We start from the raw sequence: 20224 nt of genomic DNA, 5'->3' as shown, positions 1-20224 counted from the left end.
CCTCAGTTTGACATCACAATTGTAATGTCACCTCCACAGTGGCCTCTGCACTGACATTACCATCAAATTGGCTTTACAATCAGCTGAAATATCAAAGGGAAGGAAAGAGGCTGGCCCAGCTCCAGCAATCTGGGCTCAAGGCAAGTGAAGTCACTGCTGGAGAAAGGAATGGATGTGTTGGGTGGCTGCTGGAGTTACTGCAGGTATCAAGGGGAACCTGGTTGATAGGAAAGAAAACAAGTATTTGAGAGATATTGAATTAGAAAGAGAAAAAGGAAAAAAAAAAGACACAAAAAACCTTACAACAAAAAAAGCAAAACAACAACAACAACAACAAAAATGGAACCCACAAAAAACCCCCAACAACTCAGAACAGTTCAGGTTAATTAAATATTCTTATAATAAAAGCTTAGAATAAAAATAACTACAATAAAAAAGTAATCAGATAGACTAGTTGGCTTATTTTATCACTCTCTGCCTCAGTTCTGGGCTCTCACAGTTCTGGTGGACCTGGAGGCAGGTCCGTGTCTGAGCTCCTGCGAGCCGCAGGCGTGGGGTGACAGAGCTCCAGGGCTATTATGCTGTTTAGGATCAGTCTGCACTCAGGCCCAGCACTACTATAAACACAGATGTTTTTATAACCTCGCTGAAAAGTTAATCATCCTATTAATGCCTATTTCTGGGCATGCTGCAAGTCAAGAGATCTCAGCCCCTGCGCGGCGGCCGCAGCCGCTCCGACGAGCGCCCGCCCGGCCGGGCGTGGGAATCCAAAACAACCCGGGTGGGACGGGGCCGAAAGCTGAGCTGTGCACAGGGAGCCTCCTGACACAGCCCAGCAGCTGCCTGAGGCCCGGCGCTGACATTTCAGGGCTCTCAGATGCGCCAGGATTTCGGGAGCCCTGGCGAATCCCCCGCCGCGCTCGGCCGGGAGCGCCGGTGCCGAGCGAGATGGACGAGAGCAAACCCCTGAAGGTGCGGCTGACGTTCTCCGTGATCCTGGTGGGCATCTCGCTGCTCTTCGCGGCCGTGGTCACCGACCACTGGGCCGTGCTCAGCCCCAGCCTGGAGGAAAACACCACCAGCTGTGAGGCGGCGCATTTCGGGCTCTGGAGACTCTGCACCAAGCGGATTTTCATGCAGGAGCCAGGTCCCAAAGAGAAGAGCTGTGGGCCCATCAGCCTGCCAGGAGGTACGTGAGCACCAGGATCACAGCAGGTTTTGCTTGGGAGGTTGGAGGACACAGCAAAAGAAAATAGGCTCCATGTCCCCGGTGGCAGAAGGAAAACGGGCACTGAGTTTGGGATGGGGTGCGTGGGGCCGTTTTCATGGTGGTGTGCAAGCACACCTCCATGAGTTGCCAATTCCTGCTGGGGCTGCTTTGCTGTGTTGCCTTGGTCTGTTTGTGACCATATTTGTGTCTCCCGTGCAGCAGCGACGGTGGTGGGGAGAAGGGGAGGAGGATTGGGCACAGTGGGAATCACAAAGGGAGATAGGGATGGAGGGAATCTTGCTGAACCCCAGCCAAGGGTCCTACAGGCATGTTGACAGCAGCAGGCAAGAGTGAGGATTTACGGGTCCACCAAACCCAGCTGGATCTTTAGGATTGCAAGATTCATATAATCCCAGAGGAACAGCCATCCACGGTGGATTATGTCTGAGCTGTTCAATAACAGCCATTCCACAAGGCAGGGAGGGAAACGGACCTGCAGGATGGTTTGTCAACTTCCAGACAAAAAAGAGTCATAAATGGAGTTTGAATCAATTTCTCAAGGACTTAGGGAGCCTCCTCACCTCTCACCAGAGGCACCTGCTCCCACACGTCTCCACCTGCAGCTCAGTCGATGGGGAGGGCAGTGGGCACAGCAGCTTTCCGGGAAGGCTGCTCCATTCCGTGGTTAAAGGAGCTCATTATGTTTTTGCTGATTGCCAAGTCAGCAACATCCGCGCCGCTTGCACTAATACACTCCCTCTGTGACTGAGCCACGCTGCTTTTTTAGAAGGCTTATAGGGTACTGGATGCTTTCCAGAACAGAAATAACAGGATTGCCTTCATGTTAGACTCACTGCTTGAAATGAAATATATGTTAACACGTATTTGGAAATTTCCTGTGAAAAATCTTCCTGCTTGGGCTGACTGTATATTGCCTGTATTACTGCAATTCTTTATCTCTTTGGCCAAATTACATGTTGTGAGGAGAAGAGCTGAGCCTCAGCATGTGGATCTGCCTCTAACCAAACTTGGGAGTGTGTCATCCATATGCTTAATGTCTCTCAGGAAGGTACTTACGTGCCTAGAGACGTATTCCTCGCCGCGCGCCTTCCCCCACGCACAGAGAACTCCCACTAAAGGAAAAACAATGGAAATTGGTGGATAAACAGCAAAACTGCACGACCGTGGGGTAAATATAAAACTCATAAATATCCAGCTGTCTGCACAAAGCAGATTCGCAGGCAGGGCACAGGAAAGCAGCCACTATCTTTGACAGACATCAGCATGTGCTCGCACAGACGTTGAATCACATCCCAGCGCCGCATTCCGCCAGGCACAGGGGAACTGGGAATTATGGAGGGGCTGGGCTGGCCCCCACACCAGAGCTGCTTCATCCACTTTTTAAAAGATATTTGGGAATTCGGATGACAGCCTGCATCGTAATCACGTTCCAGAGGGTGAAATTCGCACCTCATTTATAACATAAATACCTTCATCCCTGTTTGAGCCGGGAAAGGATCAGAGCAAGGGGAGGGGAGAGGAGCCCCGGGGCTGGGGCTGCTGAGTGAGGCTGTGGCCGCACGGCTCCTGCTCGATTGATTTCACACTTCTGGGAAGGGATGTCGGCAGGGAAACACCAGGGTTGTGAAACCTGCAGCAGCCAAGAAAATGTGAATGAACAAACGCGCAGTAAAAGAGCAGATGCAGGCGCTGCTTTTCCTGAAAATCATGAGATATAACCAGACATTACTGCCAGGACTGGGAAAGAGGCATCAGAATTTATCACTGAATTAATAACCATTTACCAGTCGCTCCCTGTGGAGGAAATGGATGGCATGATTAACGTTATTTATTAGGTTTTGAGCTCAGCACAGTGCAGAGTGGGGAGGATGACTTGGCTCACAGTCCACAAAGCAGGGCTGTGATTTAGGCAGAGGTTTAAAATTTTACAGCACCCATCCGAGGGTGTTGACAAATTGAAAAGGGTTCAGCATCCTGCTGTAACAAATAAAAAGATCAGGGAGATGGTTGTTAAAACCAGGCAAATTCAGATTAATACTGAGACATTTTTAACTGTGGTCAGTGGGCACTGGGGCATTTTACTACCAGCTGTAAACGCAGTTCAGTGTCACTGCCTGTAACTCTGGTGCTGGTGCTGTGTTGAAAAGTGGCTCCTGTGGTTTGGGCAGCAGCAGGGGACTTCAACAGCTTAAACGGGTCCTTGTGAATGCAGGAACCTGAGCACAGGCAACTGGAGAAGTGCTGGAGCAAATGGGCTGTCAGCAGGGCTCTGTTCCCTGCTACAGGAGACTCACCCTGCAAGACAGGTGTGAAATGAAGCTGCTTGGAGAGACCATCTCCAAAGCTCTGTGTGTGTGTCAAAGGCCTTGTTGGCCAGGTCGGAGCCCAAGGCCTGGCCCCTCCATGGCTCAGCCCTCACCTTAACACATCCTCTAAGGGCCTGTGTCCCAAACTCAGCACAAGTGGAAACCCCACACTAAAACCCACAAACTCCCCATGCTCTGCCCATCTCAGGTTCCAGAGCAAGGTGGGCTCCAGCCCTTTCCCAGCCTGTCACTCCAGGGCACAGCTGCCACCCGAAACTCTGCACGGCCTGAACATCTCACGGTCTTTCCAGCCTGTCTTTCCCTCACACAATCTCCAAGTTGCAGCTCCCCAAGGTTCAACCACAGTTCAGTGGGATTGCACTTCTCCTGCATCACTTCATCCAGGAGTGATGGATCTGAGGGGCAGGGAGCAGCAAGGCTGTGAGGGGTGAGGACACTCTGTGATAAAACACACCACAGCCCTGAAGTTTGTGCGACCACAGAGTCCTGGACTGTCCCCATCAGCACCCTGGGGTGACCTCGTGGCAGAGATGATGGAATTGGGGTGGAGAGAAAGGAAGATTGCCACAGTGTCTATCCATTATCAACCCCAGTGGAAATCCTGTCTGATATGTAAACGTGCTGTGACATAAATGGGCTTTTCTCTTATTCTTGGTGGCACCAAGAGTCATTGCAGAGCCTCAGCTCTGATGAATACCAGACTTGTTGGAACAGATATCCCCAGCTCAACAGAGCATGGCAGCACCTTCAAACTGAAAACAATTCAGCATTTCACCAAAACAGATCTAGCTCCATTTTCCCACAACAAGTGCATTTTCCAAAACCACCAACCCACTTGTGTGATGCCCCTTTTATCATACACTGGCACAGCTTTGCTGAGGGCCATAAGGGACAGAGGTAGCTCCATCTCCTGCAGACAAGTCCAGCTCTGAAAGGTTTATGAGGATGGAGGGTGGGCTGGGCTGGTTTGGCTCCCCTGTCGTGGACACAGAGCTGTGCTGTGCTCATGCCACACCAAGTCTGGATGGCTTCACCTTTGTATGCACACCTGGGGGTTCCTTTGAGTTCAGGCTTTTTAGAGAATTAATGAAAAGCTAAGCCAAACAATCCCAAAATAAAGTGTCCCAGACACAGTGCTCAGCCTCTGCCACCACTGAGTTGCTGGTGGAGGTACACAACCACTGCTTTGAGGCTCAAATTTCACAATTAGAGTCACAGAGGGCTGAGTTCAAATGTATTTCTTCCAGTCATTTGCAAGGATAATAAAGAACAGGTCAGGAGATTCCAGAGCTAAACATTAACCTTGTCTCCAGCAAGGAGAATCTGCAGATGAAATAAAAGTCAGCTTATGAACTTAAGTAGATAAGAGTGTCTCCAAGGAATCTTCCCCTAACAGGCCCAAAAACGCTGCTTTGCAATTACCCATCTCCTGGGAGAGGGAAAATAAATCCTCCCTGAGTCACTACCTCCAGCAGCCACCATTTACATGACAGAAAAAACCCACAAGAACCAACAGGTAGAGCACAGGGATCTTCTGCCAGAGCAATTAATGCTGTAAGGAGCCACTGAAATGCTCCCAGGCAGAAACCCACAGCAGTCTCGGAGTGTCCTGCGCCCAGCCTGGCTCAGGCTTCAGCCTGTGCTTGTCCCAGCCTGGATGGGGACAGGGCCACAACTTCTCCCAGGCTTCCCCCCAGCATCTTCTGGAAGCTGGTGCTAACTTGGTTATTTAACAGAAGAGATGCCCCTAAGGGAAGGGGCCCCATTTTTGTGTTTCAGGCAGCCTGGGCTCTGTTTGCTGGGCCCCTGGGAGCCACTGGGAGCCCCTGGGTGCTGCAGGGGAGCTGGGCAGGTGCTGAGTGTGTCCATCCCCCCAACCCAGCCCAGCCCAGCCCAGCCCATCCCATCCCATCCCAACCCAGCCCAGCCCATCCCAGCCCAGCCCAGCCCATCCCAGCCCAGCCCAGCCCATCCCAACCCAGCCCATCCCAACCCAGCCCATCCCAGCCCAGCCCAGCCCAGCCCAGCCCAGCAGGACGGCACAGTCGGGGCTGGCGCCTCTCTGTGTGTCCCCACCAGTGCACCCTTCCAGCCAAATTCCTGGCCAGCAACTGTTCTCCCAGCCCCACACCCCTGCAAAGCCTCGGTCAAATCAGTTATAAATAGCAAGAACACCCTCCACCCTTCCCTGCTGCTGCCAAGGCCCCGGGTCAGCAGCTCCTCAGCAGGGCCTCCCCATCCCGCCGAGGCCCAGGCTGGAAGCTCCAGTGCCAGCAGTGACATTGCTCCCCTCGCTGACCCTCACCAGGCTGAGGAGCAGAAAGGATCGTGGCCATTGAGAGAGCTAACAACTTCCCTCATCCTATACCCCCTGCCCCACAATCCTGATCCCTGCTTGCTTCCTGACCCCCCTACAAACACCCCATACCTGCTGCTGTGCTCATGGGAAGTGCAGACACAGGAACTTCATAAAGCTGCCTCTATGTAACTCTGCTGTCCTATCAAATTAACTTAACAGGCTGCTCTGATGGGATCAAACTTGGATAATGCTGCTCTGATGGGATCAAACTTGGATAATGCCTGCCATGAGAGCCTCTCTGCCCTTGGCTCACACAGCGTTCTCTTCTCTGGGCAACTGCTTGGGCTTCAAAAAGCTTTGGTCTTTTTTGCTTTGTTCTTTTTTTACTGACGGCCAAAAAAAAAAGCTCTTAGCATCCCTATTTTAGTCAAACACCATGTGCTTTGCTGCATTGCAGCAGCCTCATCTTTGGGACCCCCAGATCAGCAAACCCCCCTGCCCCACAGGGCTCTGTGAGGTGCAGGAGGGACGAGCAGAAGGGAAGGGTGGGTGAGGACCCTCCATCCTCCCTGCCTGCACTCCAAGGTCACCACACCCCCACGGGCTGGGTTGGAGCTGCCAGCTCAGCTGTGGGCACAGCAGATCCCATCCCCAGGAAATGCTGCAGCTCTGAGAGGCAGAAACGTGCGATGGCCAAAGACAGAATGGGAAAAATCATCTGTAATTCATATTTTAAGCAGGAGAGCAATCAGCTCTGAGAGGGATACAAAAGGTATCAGAGGGGCTTCAGCCTTGTCCGTGCTGGAGTCTGCTGTCCTCATCTGCTCCCAAGGAAATCAGATCCAGCCCCAGTTCCTCAGTATCACCAAGGGTAGGGAGCCTCCAAACCACTGCAAGCTTGGTACATCAATAAAAAGCTAATTCAGTCTTACTACATTTTATCACAGGCTTCCAAGAGCACAAAATTGAATTTTCTTTTCTCTTTCAGACCACAACTGCTCCTACTTCAAGCACTTCACTCCAGGAGAGACCTCAGAGATATTTGAAGTAACCACCCAGAAAGGTAGGAATGATTCCAAAAGAATATTTTCCTAATGTTGTATGAAGTGATGGGCACACAAGATCTAATGGAAAGGGGTCCCCAAAATGAGGGTTCAGCTCTGGTTCCACTGAAAGCAGCAGAATTTCTAACAGGCACCATCAGCTGGGAAAAATGTGGAAAATACCCTGGACAAGGTCAAATCTCAGCTTCCTGGGGACAATTATTTTTATATATGATCACACCCATAAACATGATTTTACATAAGTTGTCCCACAAATATATAACAATGTCAATACCCAGAAAAACTGCAAAAAGACGTTCCAGCATAAAAATGACTTTACAACATTGGCACTATCCGTGACACTCAGCCTTTGCCATTGAAGGGGAAGATATTAATAAAACCTAAATGAATAAATCATACCCCAAGCAGAGTCTTGACCCTGAAAAGAAGTGCAGAGGCTCTCTGAAGACCATTAGGAATTTTATGGTTCATATTGATTTTATATGAAAGTCATGTAAAAAATAGAGCAATCGATGAATGGAAGGAACAGGGATCCTGCAAAGACATGAACTGTCAGTGTTTACAGCAAAATTGTCTTCCATGGACAAATTTCACATATTTAATAAGTCCAAATATTTTCAGGGCTCTCCTAACGTGTTCCTATCTCTTTCTCAGCCTCTCTTTGGGGACAAACTCCTTCACAGTTTGCAACACAACATATTTACTGTGGGAAATGGGAGCCATTGGATACATTGCATGTATTAATCTGCTTTGCTTCTAGTGGAAATTGTAATGGTGGAAAACCCTAAAGATAGGTTCCCTAAAAAAGTAGCTTCCCAAGACAGGAAAGACAGGAATTTTAACTAGGTAGAAAAGTATATATCTGAGTCACCTGCTTTTGCTCAGTTATCTGCTATCTGATCCAGCCACCTGATCTTCAAAATGCACCCAATGCCTTCAGGGCAATGCAGAAAAAAATCAGGAAGAATTTCTTCTTCAGGGGAAAAAAAAAGTCACAAAGAACTTCTTTTCTTTGGGGCAAAAAGAAAATCTTAAGCCCAGCAAAAGATTTTACAATGAAATGAACACTTTCAGGCAGTTCCAGCACAGAGAAAAGAGAAACATTTAGAAAATGATAATAAAACAGTGATATGAAAAGCAGTGAGAACAAAGAGTAATCTGCTGTTCCCCTTTGCAGAAATAGCTCATTTGGATGGGAGCTAATTAGTAACAGGCAAAAAAATTCTTCATGATTTTGCCTGGGAGATATTTTATTTAAATGGCTTGAAAGGCAAATATCATCAGGCACTGCGATGTTCATGCATGGCTACATGTGTTAAACATTAAACTAATCTGAAAACGAACACAATATGCAAATGAAGGTTTGAATTACTCAATTAGCAACTCTCCCCCTCCACCCAGGCACTGAGCAGTGCTGGGCTGGGGGGAGTGTCCAGCACATGGCTTACAAAAACCAGGACTTTTGGGCAGGGTTTAATCCCATGTCCTCAAGAAGCTGGGTTTGTACCGAGCTGGAAATCTCTGTTGTAAAGGCAAAGGAATAAAAATGAGCTGTGCAAACACTTCACCCTTGGCCTGCTGTGCCCACTCAGGTGCTGAGCCCACCGGGCACCTGGGACAGCACCAGGCAATGCAGGGGCCAGGGCTCTGCAGAAAGCACAGAATAAAAGCAGAAAGAGCTATTCTAGCTATTGAACCAGTCTGTTTCCTCTGGGAGCAGAGTGTGGGGTGATGGGAGGGACCAGAGCATGGAGCTCAGCAAGGCTTTGACAAGAACATTTCCATGGCAGAGCCAAAGCAGCTCCAGCAGCCCCATACAGGGTGGGCTGGTGAGCAAAGGTGCCCTGGGCTATCTTGGGAGATGTTCAGAAAGTGTTTTCCCTTCCTGCTCTGCTTTTATACCTGTTTTTTCTTTTATACTCTGCTTTTTTCACATTCCAAAGATACATGGCCAATACTTGTCCCCCTTATCACTTGAAGGAAATAATCCACCAAAGCCAGGCAGCAGGGGTGCACGTATTTCTCAGAGTGAGCTACTGTAACATCCCCACAGCTGATGGCAGCAGGCTCAAAATGTGCACTATGTCATTTTTGGTGGTTTTTTTCCCTTTGGCAGAATACAGCATCTCAGCTGCAGCCATTGCCATCTTCAGTGTTGGCTTTGCCATCATTGGGACGATCTGTGTGCTCCTGTCCTTCAGGAAGAAGAGGGATTATCTGCTGAAGCCAGCATCCATGTTCTACACCTTTGCAGGTACGGGGAGACCCACTCACATTTCTCTGCTTGGTTCATAGGAAAACACAGAGAAACTTAAGATAGATCCTGAGGGGACAGAGACACTTCTAAAAACGCCCTGAAGGCATTTTCTTCCTGGCCACAGACCCTGTGTGGTGTGAGAATGTCCTGTTCAGCAGCTGGTCTGTGTTCTCTGCAACCCCCTTTAAAAGTATATTCACTCCCTTCAAGTATGTTCACTGTCTGTCCCAGTCTGAACCAGGGACACGCAATATTCTATCTCATTTATTAAAATTCAAACCAACAAAAGAGCTGATCCAGGCCCAAAATACACAACTGTCTCCCAAACACACGAAGACTTCACTTGTACATGAGCCAGGAATATTTGACATGCCACGATGAGTGAAAGACAGAGGTGCAAATTGTCACCTCAATATGAAATCTTCCTCAACCTCTGAAAAAGCTCCCCAGGGAATGCAATTATTCCTCCCCCACTTTGAATTTCCCATCCAAGCCTGCCTAAAAGATCACACTCAACAAGTCAGTGGCTGACCTCAGTTATGGCAGAGCTCCTGGCAGCTCTGAGCACTGGTTCCTTCAAACACTGAAGTCAGTGACTCACCTGTGAATCTCACTGCAGCTCCTGTATGCAAAACAACAGATGAGGCGGTTAATTAAGGATGAAAAATTGACAGCTGGTTATTCAACCCACTGCTCCTCTCTTCCTTCAGGTCTCTGCATCATCATCTCTGTAGAAGTCATGAGACAATCCGTGAAGAGGATGATTGACAGCAAGGAGACAGCCTGGATCAAGTACAGTTACTCCTGGTCCTTTGCCTGTGCCTGCGCCGCCTTCGTGCTGCTCTTCGTCTGCGGCATCGCCCTCCTCCTCATCGCGCTGCCCCGCTTCCCCCAGAACCCCTGGGAGACCTGCATGGATGCAGAACCCGAGCACTGATGGTCCCTGCACCCATGAAAAATATCCAGAAAGTGTTCTGAAAATATTTGTATTTTTTAAAATGTCTGGGTCTCACTACACAATGTGCTCTCCACCAAGTGAGTCATTACTGAACCAAGGCATGTTCGATTGCAATTGCTGCTTTTTTTTTCTTTTCCTCTCTTTTTTTTCCCTTTCTTTTTTCTCTCTTTTTTGATTCTTTTTTTTCTTTTTCTTTTCTTTTTTAAGAAAGCAGAAAGACCACTTAAGACCATCATGGGTGTGTGAGAACGGCACTGCTCTGTGCCAATTTGGGGCTGCCCTGTGCTGATGCAGTTGAGGGGAAATGTGTGACTGAGACAGCTTGGGCCACAGAGGAGACAGCTTTGTTATGGAGAAGATGTTTGGTGTAGTTGGGCATAGATCCATGAGGGATATCAGGCTTTTATACCTTACTTGGTCAGAGAGAGACACTGTGGGGAGCCAATGTCCCCATTTATGCCACACTCCTTCCCTCAGAAGAGTTAGCTTGTTCCCCCAGGGTAACTTGGAGATCCTTATGCTTTCTATTAAAACGTTAACATTTGATAAAAAACAAAACAGAACTTTGCATAGCATTGGGATTAAAATCTCCCCTCCAAATTTACACCCTGCAGTTCCATTCTTTCAAATCAACTGTAAAACCCACAAAACAGAGTCTTGTGGTCTGCTTAAACTTCAGTGGTGAAGCCAAGAAGTACTGAATATGAAGAGTGATATTTTCCTTTAATAAAAAGCATAATCTTCTGGTAGCATGATTTTCTGGAAAATTATTTTGATGGATGAATCACTTGGCCCATCAGATTCTGCCAGGTCTGGGTGGTGTGCTGGGTGCTGTTTGCTGCACGGAGCTCTCGTTTCTTCCCCGTGAACGAGCTTTTTAAAAGCACCCTGCTTTGCTCCCTGCACATGTGTACACAAAGCTCCCTCTCAGGAAAAATCCCTCAGAACAGCTGCTGGGAGGGAAAGGATTCTGCCCGGAGCAGCCGGGAGCGGCAGCCCTGGGAGGGCCTCGCTGGTGCCTCGGGAGCTGCTGCTGCAGAATCAGAGCCCGGGCAGTGCTGGGGATGCTGCGGGCGCTGCTTTGCTGCTGAGAGCCTGCAGGCTCTGCCACAGCTGCCTGAAGCGCTTTGGGGGCTGGGGGACCCCAGCCCAACCATCAGCAGCACTGGGGGTACCCCAGCCCCACACCCTCACCCAGCCCCTCCAGCCAAGCCCTTTTCTCCCCCACGGTCCCCCAGCACCAAGAGGTGGGGTGTTTCTTCTTTGCTTTCTTTTTTTTTACAGTTCAATTTTCAGAATCTGTTCAGCATTTTCCCCCCAAGCAGTAAAAAGTACGTGGCTTACAATGTGCTCTTTTTACCTGGCAATTTTAAAATGAGGAGAATGGGGAACTGAAGTGCTCTTCCCTCTGTGTTTAGCTGTCCATAATCTTAAAAAAAAAACAGAATTCCTAATAGAAAAATCTCTGGTCAATTTGAAGAAGTCTGAAATCATGGCATGTTCAACATGTGGAGAAATTCCCCAGCAATCCTGTGCTGGCTGGAGGGGCTGCCCTCAGCCCCGCCATTGGGGTGGGCTCAGCCCCAGCAGCCCCAGCCAGACTCAGGCTCATCTCCATTTTCCCCATCAGCAGAGTGGCAGCAAGAACAGAAGCCTTTTGTGAAATTGCATTAATGTTTTCCAAGCTCTTTGAAGTTGAAAAGCACTACAAATAACACATATATTATAAAGTTTTGGGATAAAGCACTCACTGGTGCTCAGATCTGTGTGAGCTGAAGAGCTCTGCCTGTCTCTCATCATGAGAGACAACTGCAAGTCTTCACGTTGTCACAGAACCACTCTGAAATGCAAAATGGTCTTGAAATCTTATTTTTGGGTACAGAGCTGACATCCTGAATTTGCATTTTCATTGTTCAGGAAAACAGAGGCTAGTTCCTAGGAAGAACCTTTACATGCAACAACAGAAAGGAAAGTGGTCAGTGAAATCACCATGGTGGCTGACCTTGGCTTGGGACATCCAAACCACACAGCAAAGATTAATCCAAGCAGAGCAGCTGGCAGGAACAACAGCCTTCCCAGCTCAGCCATCATCATCATCATCCTCATCATCACCTCAGACATGCCATGGGTTTGGGGACAGGGTCTGAGTTCCTCACCCCACACAGAGCAGTGGCAGGTGCTGTGTCCCAGGGAAGCCCTTCACTCATCCACACCTCTTCTGAAGTGCCACCCCTTTCCTTCAATACCTCTTCTGGGAGAAAGCAATTTCTAGGTGGGTTCTCATCCTGATGGGCCAACTTTTTACCCAGCCAAGATGCCACTCAGTCCCCTTCCTGATATTCAAGAGTAAGATGTGCACATTTCAGAGAAAAATACCCTGGAAGGTCTCACCCATCTCCTGATCTGCCTCATACAAGCCCCAGGGAGGGCAGTGGAAAGATTCCTGGTAAGTGCTGGGCTTTGGCCTGGATCCAAGGTTTTACAGCCTCTCTGGGATCACTCTACTCACGAGGCAGAGAAAACACACAGCTCATGGCATCGAGATCCTACACCCACAGCCAGAGCTCAGGCAGCTCAGCCAGATGCCTCCTAAAGCCCTTAAGACTCACTGAGTTTTATTCTCTTTCTGCTCCAGGCTAAGGCTTTGGGATCATTCCCTGCTCTGTATGGTCCCTGCTAGACTGAGAAGCACATGGATAACTTCATTTTCTTCTTCCAGATATTAAGAACTGCTGAAGAGGGACCCATCCATTAAATCAGTCATTGGTATTCACGGTGGGAAGGGCTCTGCTCCTGCAGCAGGTTTGTTCTGCCAGAGCTGATAATGTGCTTTAAGAGAGTTAATAAAAGTAATTGGCCTTCATAAAGGAAAAGGAATATAATGTTGGAGGGGGAGAGGTAACCAGTTTCAGTTTTCATTCTCTCAGCTGAGCAATCTCAGCAGGGAAGAGCCACCAGAACCTCAGGGATGTACCATGAAAATGTGAAGGAAATGTCCTCACCAGCAGGGAGTCACCAGAGCCAAAGAGGGATGGGAACCCAGCTGATACACATCCAACAGGAGCACTCCTGGGTTTGGGACACAGCCAAAGAACCAGGTGGGAAACAGGCACCAGAGAGAGAGAGAGGCAAATCACTTTGCAGAGCAAGGAACAACCACCAGCCACCACGAAATATTGAGCGTTGGCCGTGCCACTACCAGAGCCAGGGATACCTCCAGGGCAGTTGCCACTCCCTAATCCAAGACCAGTGCCTGTCCCCTTCTCAGAGAGCCCCAGAGAGGTGCCCCAGGGCACTGCCCAAGCCACAGTGCTGAGATCTGGGCTGCTCCAGTCTGCCAAAGCCCAAGTGTTAAATCACAACAGAAGACATGAAGGTTTTTGTTTATGTAAGATTTGCTGTGAGGCGTGGAGAGAATCTGCTTCCCTTGTTTTTAAATGCTGTGCTGTGTGAATTTAATGTGCAGAAAAGGTGTCAGACAAGCAACCCTGAAGAAGAAAACTGCCTGTTTAGCAGCAAGCTGAGCTCTTGAACACCCTTCATCTGCAACGAGGTTCTGCAGGCACAGCCCAGCACCAGCGGGTGGGGGGAGAAGAGCTCAGCACACAAGGCAGCACAGATGGGTGCACGAGAGAGGATTTCACCCAGAAATCCTGGCACACACCTCTATTTCTCCTTTAGTCCAAACCTAGAAAGAGCCAGCACATGCAGGATGCTCAGGTGTTTGATCACTCTGATCAAACTGTTTGCAAAGGCACAGGAATTTACTTTGTTTTTTCACGGATGCCCTTCCACTCGGTGACTTCCTTGCAGCCCTCACCTTTTTCTCCTCACTCTGACAGCTGTGGGAATGATTTCCAGGAAGCCCCAAAGAACTGGGAATTGCCCCCTCGAAGGAGACCCTGGCCCTGCTGCAGAAGGACACTTTCTCACCTGGGCCTGGCAGCTCTTGAGAAGCACACCTGAAACAGGAGTGTCAGAAGTTTGCAGCACTGCCAGCCCTGGGGAGGACCCTGGGGATTCACAGCGAGCCCCTGGGCTCTGTCCAGAGCTGCAGCTGGGCAGTCACACGCCAGGAACCTGACCACAGTCAGAAACTGTTAGAGAATAAACCTCAGCCTAAACTTAATTTAAAACGAGCTTTCTCTGCCCACAGTGGGACAGTGCCCCTTGGAACACTGCATTACTTTATGACTTAACTACAGGAGCATCAGGCTGCTCTGTACCATAAAACACACACAGCAGTGGGACCTGCTCTAAAAGCATCCATTCCAATTATTTCCCCTTTCCATTGTCACCAAGGGACAAAAAAAGAGCGTCACAACTTTGTTTTGACTGAAGTAGAGGATGAGATTGTCGTTGCTTTGTGACACTTGATCGATGCTCGGGCTCCACTGAAGCTATTGAACATAAATTCAAGGCATGCAGACATCACACATGCCCACTCTGCATCAGACACTGAGCTGCTTTGCTGCTTTCTTCAAAGGAATGCAGAGCAGGGAATAAACTCAGATTTCTGGACTATTTTCTACGTAACAGAAGCAGCAGCACAATTCTGTTTGGCAAGGCTGCACCCCAGGCTGTGGCTCAGCTTCGTGCCCAGTATCACCAGTCTCACTGGGAGCACCTCAGTGGCTTTACAGCTGGTCTTGTTGAGGTATTTACCCTCCAGCAGGAAGCCAAGTCTTCTGGAAAAGGGACTGACAACATCTTTTAACCAGTCTTGGATAATTCATATCACTGAGCGTTCTGTAATTTGTCAGAAGCATCTATTAATCCTTAATGAGGTAAAAACTCCTCAACATTTCTCAGCTAAAGTTGCCAAAAAACCCCCACACCGAACTGACATTTCCATTGCTGCTGCTGCTGCTGCTGCAAATCCTTTTACTCCTCTTGAATGAAAGAAAAGAACAAATTTAGAAGGATTCAGCCCTTGCTCCCTGACACAGCCAGCAAGAAGAGACTGGCACAAGTATTGCTACACCAACAGAAATAGCCCATCTTTCATGTCAAGGAATACGATGTGCAAATTTTTATAGGCACCATAGATCATCACCATCTGTCTTGACAAGTTAATTGTCTGCAGTTTTTCTAGGAAAACTAGAACCTTTAAAAACTAACAAAACAAATGAGTTGAAGGATGATATGGGCAGAGCGTGAAGCACCGTGGGCTCGCTGCCCTGGAAATGTGCAGGTTCTGATATGCCTTAGCTCAGTCTAAAAAGAAAATCTGGAGTGGTCAAACACTGCTCTTGGTACTACAAACATAGCAAAAGAATTGCTTATGGAGCACAATCTCTGCAAAAAAACCAGCTGAACTTGACAAATGTGGGAACAAAACATTAATTAATCAAGCAGGGAATGGCACTCGCAGGGTTCGCAGTCAGTGGCAGGACTCACATCCTGCAAAGGGTCAGCAGCACCACAGCCCACACAATTAAAAATCCAGGACAAACTGTATCAGATGACAACCTCCAGGAGGAAATATGGATGCTGGGGCCTTGGTTCTATGCAGGCAGCTTTATGCCAAACAGCAATTTATGAGCTGTCTTTGGAAACACAAAGCTGCCACATGAGCACAAAGGGGGATGGAGGGGAATTGTCCCTGTGAACTCCTCTGGGCTCTGGCTCTGAATTGTAAAAAAAAATATTTTTCTTAAAATCAAAATAATTATTTTTTTTAAATCTTTCCCTTCATTCTTCATTAGTTCTTATTATCCTGACAACCTCCCATGAGGCATCCAGATTTTTCTCATCAAAAACTGGAATTATAGAAAATAAAACCAGGAATTATTCTTGATATCAAATACAAGCTTACTAAATTTTCCACAGACAACAGTGGGGGGTTTATTCCTGGACAAGGAGCATGGGATTTGGCAGTAACAGAAGCACAAAAAAAGTCAAGGAGCCAAATACCGAGTGGGTGCATATGCCTCAGCCTCCAATCATTTCCCCCAAATTGAGATAATTTACACACATTCAATTTTGAATTTTCCCTGTAACTGCAACAGGTCCATATTTACAATGCAGCCTGGGCAGTGCCCACTGGAGCCATCTGTAAGGCTTAATTTCATTTTAATAGGAGTTTGATTGAAGCCCTAGGAGAGTTGAAAATACAGTTTTGGGGTTTTCTAAACATGACTTCAATAAATACTGGATAATTTGCTCCAAAAACCAAAGATCTCACTCAGGGCTGTTTATGTGACATACAATGGCCAGACAAGACATTCCAAAAATATAAAATCTTTTGGAAAAAAACTAACTCTAAGAAATCCAAATGATTCATGCCAAAGCTGTTAAGTCAGATCATCTCTATCATATCATCCTCAAATTCCTGGGTGAGAGCACTTATGAAAATTTAGCACCAAAACCAGCTGGGGTCTTCATAAAGTCAAAGAACTGAAATTCTAAATCAGAGAGAAAATAGGATTTTATCTGTAATATTTTCAGTGTAGATAAAATACCAGTGTAAAACAGGATAAAATGTGGTGAGATGCAACCATCTCCCCCTTAACTGATTGACAGATAACAGTAAATTAACAAGTGGTGTTTATTAGTTTAATATTCAATATTAAATGGTGAACAGAATCAAAAGGCTGCTCCATAGAACTGAGAGACTTTGAAACCCCTGAAATTACAAAATGCTGACTTGGGGACGTGAAGTGCTTTGGATCCATCTCTGCTCTGCCAGTCCTGTTCCTCCCTCCACTGGATCCCACCTCAGCTCTGCCAGTGAATTTCCCATTCCTGCAGCCAGCAGCTTGGCAAAAACCCATTTAACAGCAGCTTTGCTTGATTCAAGGTTGCAGAATTTGGCCTCTCCTCGGTTTTGGGTCGTCTGGGTTCCGTGCCCTGTGCTGAAGTGCTGAGCAGAACTTGGCAGGGGCTGTCCCCTCCCCAGCATTGTTTGTTTGGTATAACATTAGGAAATAAATTAAGGAGTTACACGAGCTTTGCTTTACAGCAAAAAGAAGGAAAAAAGTTTTCAGATAAGTTTCTGAATCATAACCCAGCAAAGATTTATAATAAAAAATTTATATGCAAACCTCTGCAGTGTACTGAGTTTAAATCAACCCCATTACATAATGACCCTTGTCTTAACACATGAAGTCAAATGCAAAAAAAATGAACCTGATTGATTGTAATTAGAGCAAAAATCTGATTGAACAGAGCAGAGCCACTGCTCCCCAGCAAGGTGTCCCATGGACAGCTGTAAAAATCTGAACTCACCCCCGTCACAGCTCTAAAATTTCAATTCTCACAGGTAATAAGTGGAGGAATTCTGAACTACACCCAGCTCATCCCTGTAAACCAGTTCCCAGATTTAAAGTTACTTCAAGTGTAAAAAGGAGATTAAGGAGAAATAAAGGACAAACTCTACAACCCCCCTCTGGAGCTCCCCAGCCACAAAGCAGGGACAGTGTGCAAGACCAGAAATCTTTATCCACAAAGTTTTTATCTTCTGAATTTCATTCACATTTGTTTCTTTAATTTTTTTTTAATATCCCATAATTAATTTTTCAGACTGGATTCCTTAAGGGCCAGGTTCACGGAGATAAACAACCTGGTAACCACTCTGATCCCCAGAAGATTTCGATTAATTTGGATACAGCTTTGACAAACATTAAATCTCTTCTTTAATGATGTTCCTCAAACAAAACAGTTAGCAAAATATCTGAATTTCCTTGTATAATGTCACATTTTAATGTAAACATCAAATAATGTACCAAAAGTTTTACCGGAAAAAAAAAAAATTAAAGCGGCACAATTCTTTATACCACTGGAGAAGAGGGGAGGAAAAAGCCAGATTACAAACATTTACACATGCATAGTGGAAAAAAAATTAAACAAACAAACAAAAAAGTATTTTACTAAATTCACGCATTTTTTTTAAAATAGTTATTAAATCTACTAAGCACCAACATACCTAAAAATTTATTTTCAGCTTCATGATTCATTTAAAAAACCTATCAAATTAACTTTTCAAACAAGCTTATATTATTAGCTTGTCCAAAAATAAAATGTAGAGTTTTTTTTGGGTTTTTTGTTAATTTTTTTCTTCTTTTTTCTATTTTTTTATTATTTTTTCAAAGTATACCAATACTTTTATCTGAATGTTTCGAAACAATGGCATAGGTGTCTGCAAAGAATGCCTTTACTTTACCCTACGGTGGATGGAAAATACAATACCACATCATACAGAATCTAAAACTATAAAAGTCTGAGAATGCAGCATCCCTTCACAAAAAAGCTGATAAAACTGAAATTATTTAGAAGATGCTGCACCTTTATTAAAAAAAAAAAAATTAAATGAATGTAAGCAGAAATAACATACATTTTTACATTAACTGGCCATTTCTGGTACAGAAACCCAGCATAGTATGCTAATGTTATTGAATAAATGTAAATGCTACTTACAATCTTCTTAAATACAATTTAGACAAACTTTTTTTTTCCTTTTTTTTTTCTTTTTCCTTTTTTTTTTCCTTTTTTCAAGTTGTACAGGTAATCTCTCAGCTGCTAGTTTAATGCAACATATCATTAACATTACACAAATTAAAAAATAACACGTGTGTGTCTTCCTACAGAAAAGCTTCCAAAAACCCGACCCACATCAAAAAATGCAAAATAATGGAATATAATAAAAAAAAAAATTAGTTGCAAGTCTAGCAGCAAAGCAATTAAGTGAGGATATATTTACCAATATAAACAAAGGGAATATTTGCAACTACAGGTGAAGCCCCAACTATCTTAGATCTACCGACACAAATAAAAATTAAATTCTCTCTAAAAAAAATAATCTGATTATTTAAAATAGGAGTAAAAGCCATTGCTACCTGATGAACTACCTAGGCTAAGTTCCTGAAACAAGGACAGGGGGTCGCTGTTCTTTTTTGTCTGCTCAGGAGGAGGTTTGGGCTTGGGGGGAGCCCGCAGAGCGCTGGCGTAGGACATGACGGGTTTGGTGCCGCCCGCGGGCTGGGGGCTGCTGCTGTTGGACTCCACCAGCTGCTTGTTGGGCATCAGAGGGGGGAACTGGCCCAGATGCTGGAGCACGTTGTAGTTGAAGGAGTTGGAGAGCTGGATGTTCTCAGCCTTCAGGTGTTCCTCCGGGGGCTTGGCCGCCTTCGGGGGAGCTGCGAAGGAGAAAGCGGAGTTGGAGCAAAGAATGGCTCTGACTCAGCCAATCCACCTGCAGCAAGAAGCCCAAAGGCAAAGCTGCCACCACCCCACCCCTCTGGTAACCTCCTCCCACAGCAGCCATCTGCTGTGTTTAGTCACTCTGAAAATGGAGTTCACAGAATGACACAATCCCAGAATGGGCTGGGCTGGAAGGGATCTTAAAGCTCATCCTGCTCCATCCCCGGCCACAGGCACCTTCCACCAGAGCTGCTTGCTCCAAGCCCCATCCAGCCTGGCCTTGAAGTATTTAACTTCATTCCCTGCTCCTGGAGCATGCAGCAGCAGCACAAGAGTGCCATTACTAAGCCCATCCCCCATGTGTTTATACCCCACAGCTGCAACCCCAAACCTGCAATTCCGCACAGCAGATTCTCCGGGTGCACTGAAGGGAAGCTGCTTCCCAATGGGATCTACTCTAATTTAAGCACTTTATCCACTGAGACAGCACAAAGAGTATTTCATTCTTCTTGCTTTACAGCTTAATAGGCTAAAATTAAAATTTACAGCACCATATATAATTCATTCTCCAACAGCAATTCAGAGTCCTGAATGCCAACCAACTAATTATTGGTATTTCAGGCTGAATGCATTCTTGCTAATTGATATGTTCTTGCTCCACATTTAACAACTCCTGTAACTATCAGAAAAAATGGTGCTTTAAACCATAGGTATAAAACTGCTTTCAAATTGATTTCCTGAATCCTAATGAGGTCCCTTACTTTTGTCTGGAGAATTCTGCTGTCTTGCACAGCCAGAGAGACACTACACAGAAACACAGCTCCATGTTCTATCTGCAACAGTCTAGGAACTGGGCAACGGATATATTCTGTAATTATTTCAGTCTTTAATCATAGAATGGTTTTTTTTTAAAGTGCATCTACAAAAATGTAGCAACAAATGAGTGC

At 46.4% G+C, this 20224-nt stretch overlaps 2 protein-coding genes across 3 annotated transcripts in view; one reads left to right on the top strand and one right to left on the bottom strand.

Moving 5' to 3' along the window:
- Positions 1-849: 849 nt before the first annotated feature.
- On the top strand, positions 850-10179 carry CACNG1 (calcium voltage-gated channel auxiliary subunit gamma 1). The gene is made up of 4 exons (XM_036394417.2): positions 850-1189; positions 6846-6920; positions 9038-9175; positions 9889-10179. Exons 1-4 carry the CDS (start codon positions 949-951, stop codon positions 10113-10115), a joined length of 681 nt encoding a protein of 226 aa, XP_036250310.1. The 5' UTR covers positions 850-948; the 3' UTR covers positions 10116-10179.
- Positions 10180-16668: 6489 nt separating this feature from the next.
- Positions 16669-20224, bottom strand: part of HELZ (helicase with zinc finger) — an 87606-nt gene continuing 84050 nt past the window's right edge. For both annotated transcript variants that reach the window (XM_036394393.1, XM_036394395.2), the window contains exon 31: positions 16669-19273. In XM_036394393.1, coding sequence (XP_036250286.1) covers positions 18942-19273 — 332 coding nt within the window. In that variant the 3' untranslated portion in view covers positions 16669-18941. The remainder of the gene's footprint in view (positions 19274-20224) is intronic.

This window comes from Molothrus ater, chromosome 19 (assembly GCF_012460135.2).
Source record: "Molothrus ater isolate BHLD 08-10-18 breed brown headed cowbird chromosome 19, BPBGC_Mater_1.1, whole genome shotgun sequence".
NCBI classification, from domain to species: Eukaryota; Metazoa; Chordata; class Aves; order Passeriformes; family Icteridae; genus Molothrus; species Molothrus ater.
The sequence above is the reverse complement of the archived record's forward strand: the minus strand, read 5'-3'. Positions and strand labels throughout refer to the sequence as shown.

Bases quoted from the DNA above. Each gene is read 5' to 3' on its own strand.
- CACNG1 (XM_036394417.2), top strand. From the start codon at position 949: ATGGACGAGAGCAAACCCCTGAAGGTGCGGCTGACGTTCTCCGTGATC. The intron at 1,190-6,845 runs GTACGTGAGCAC...TTTCTCTTTCAG, and splicing joins GCCCATCAGCCTGCCAGGAG to ACCACAACTGCTCCTACTTC. The intron at 9,176-9,888 runs GTACGGGGAGAC...CTCTTCCTTCAG, and splicing joins CATGTTCTACACCTTTGCAG to GTCTCTGCATCATCATCTCT.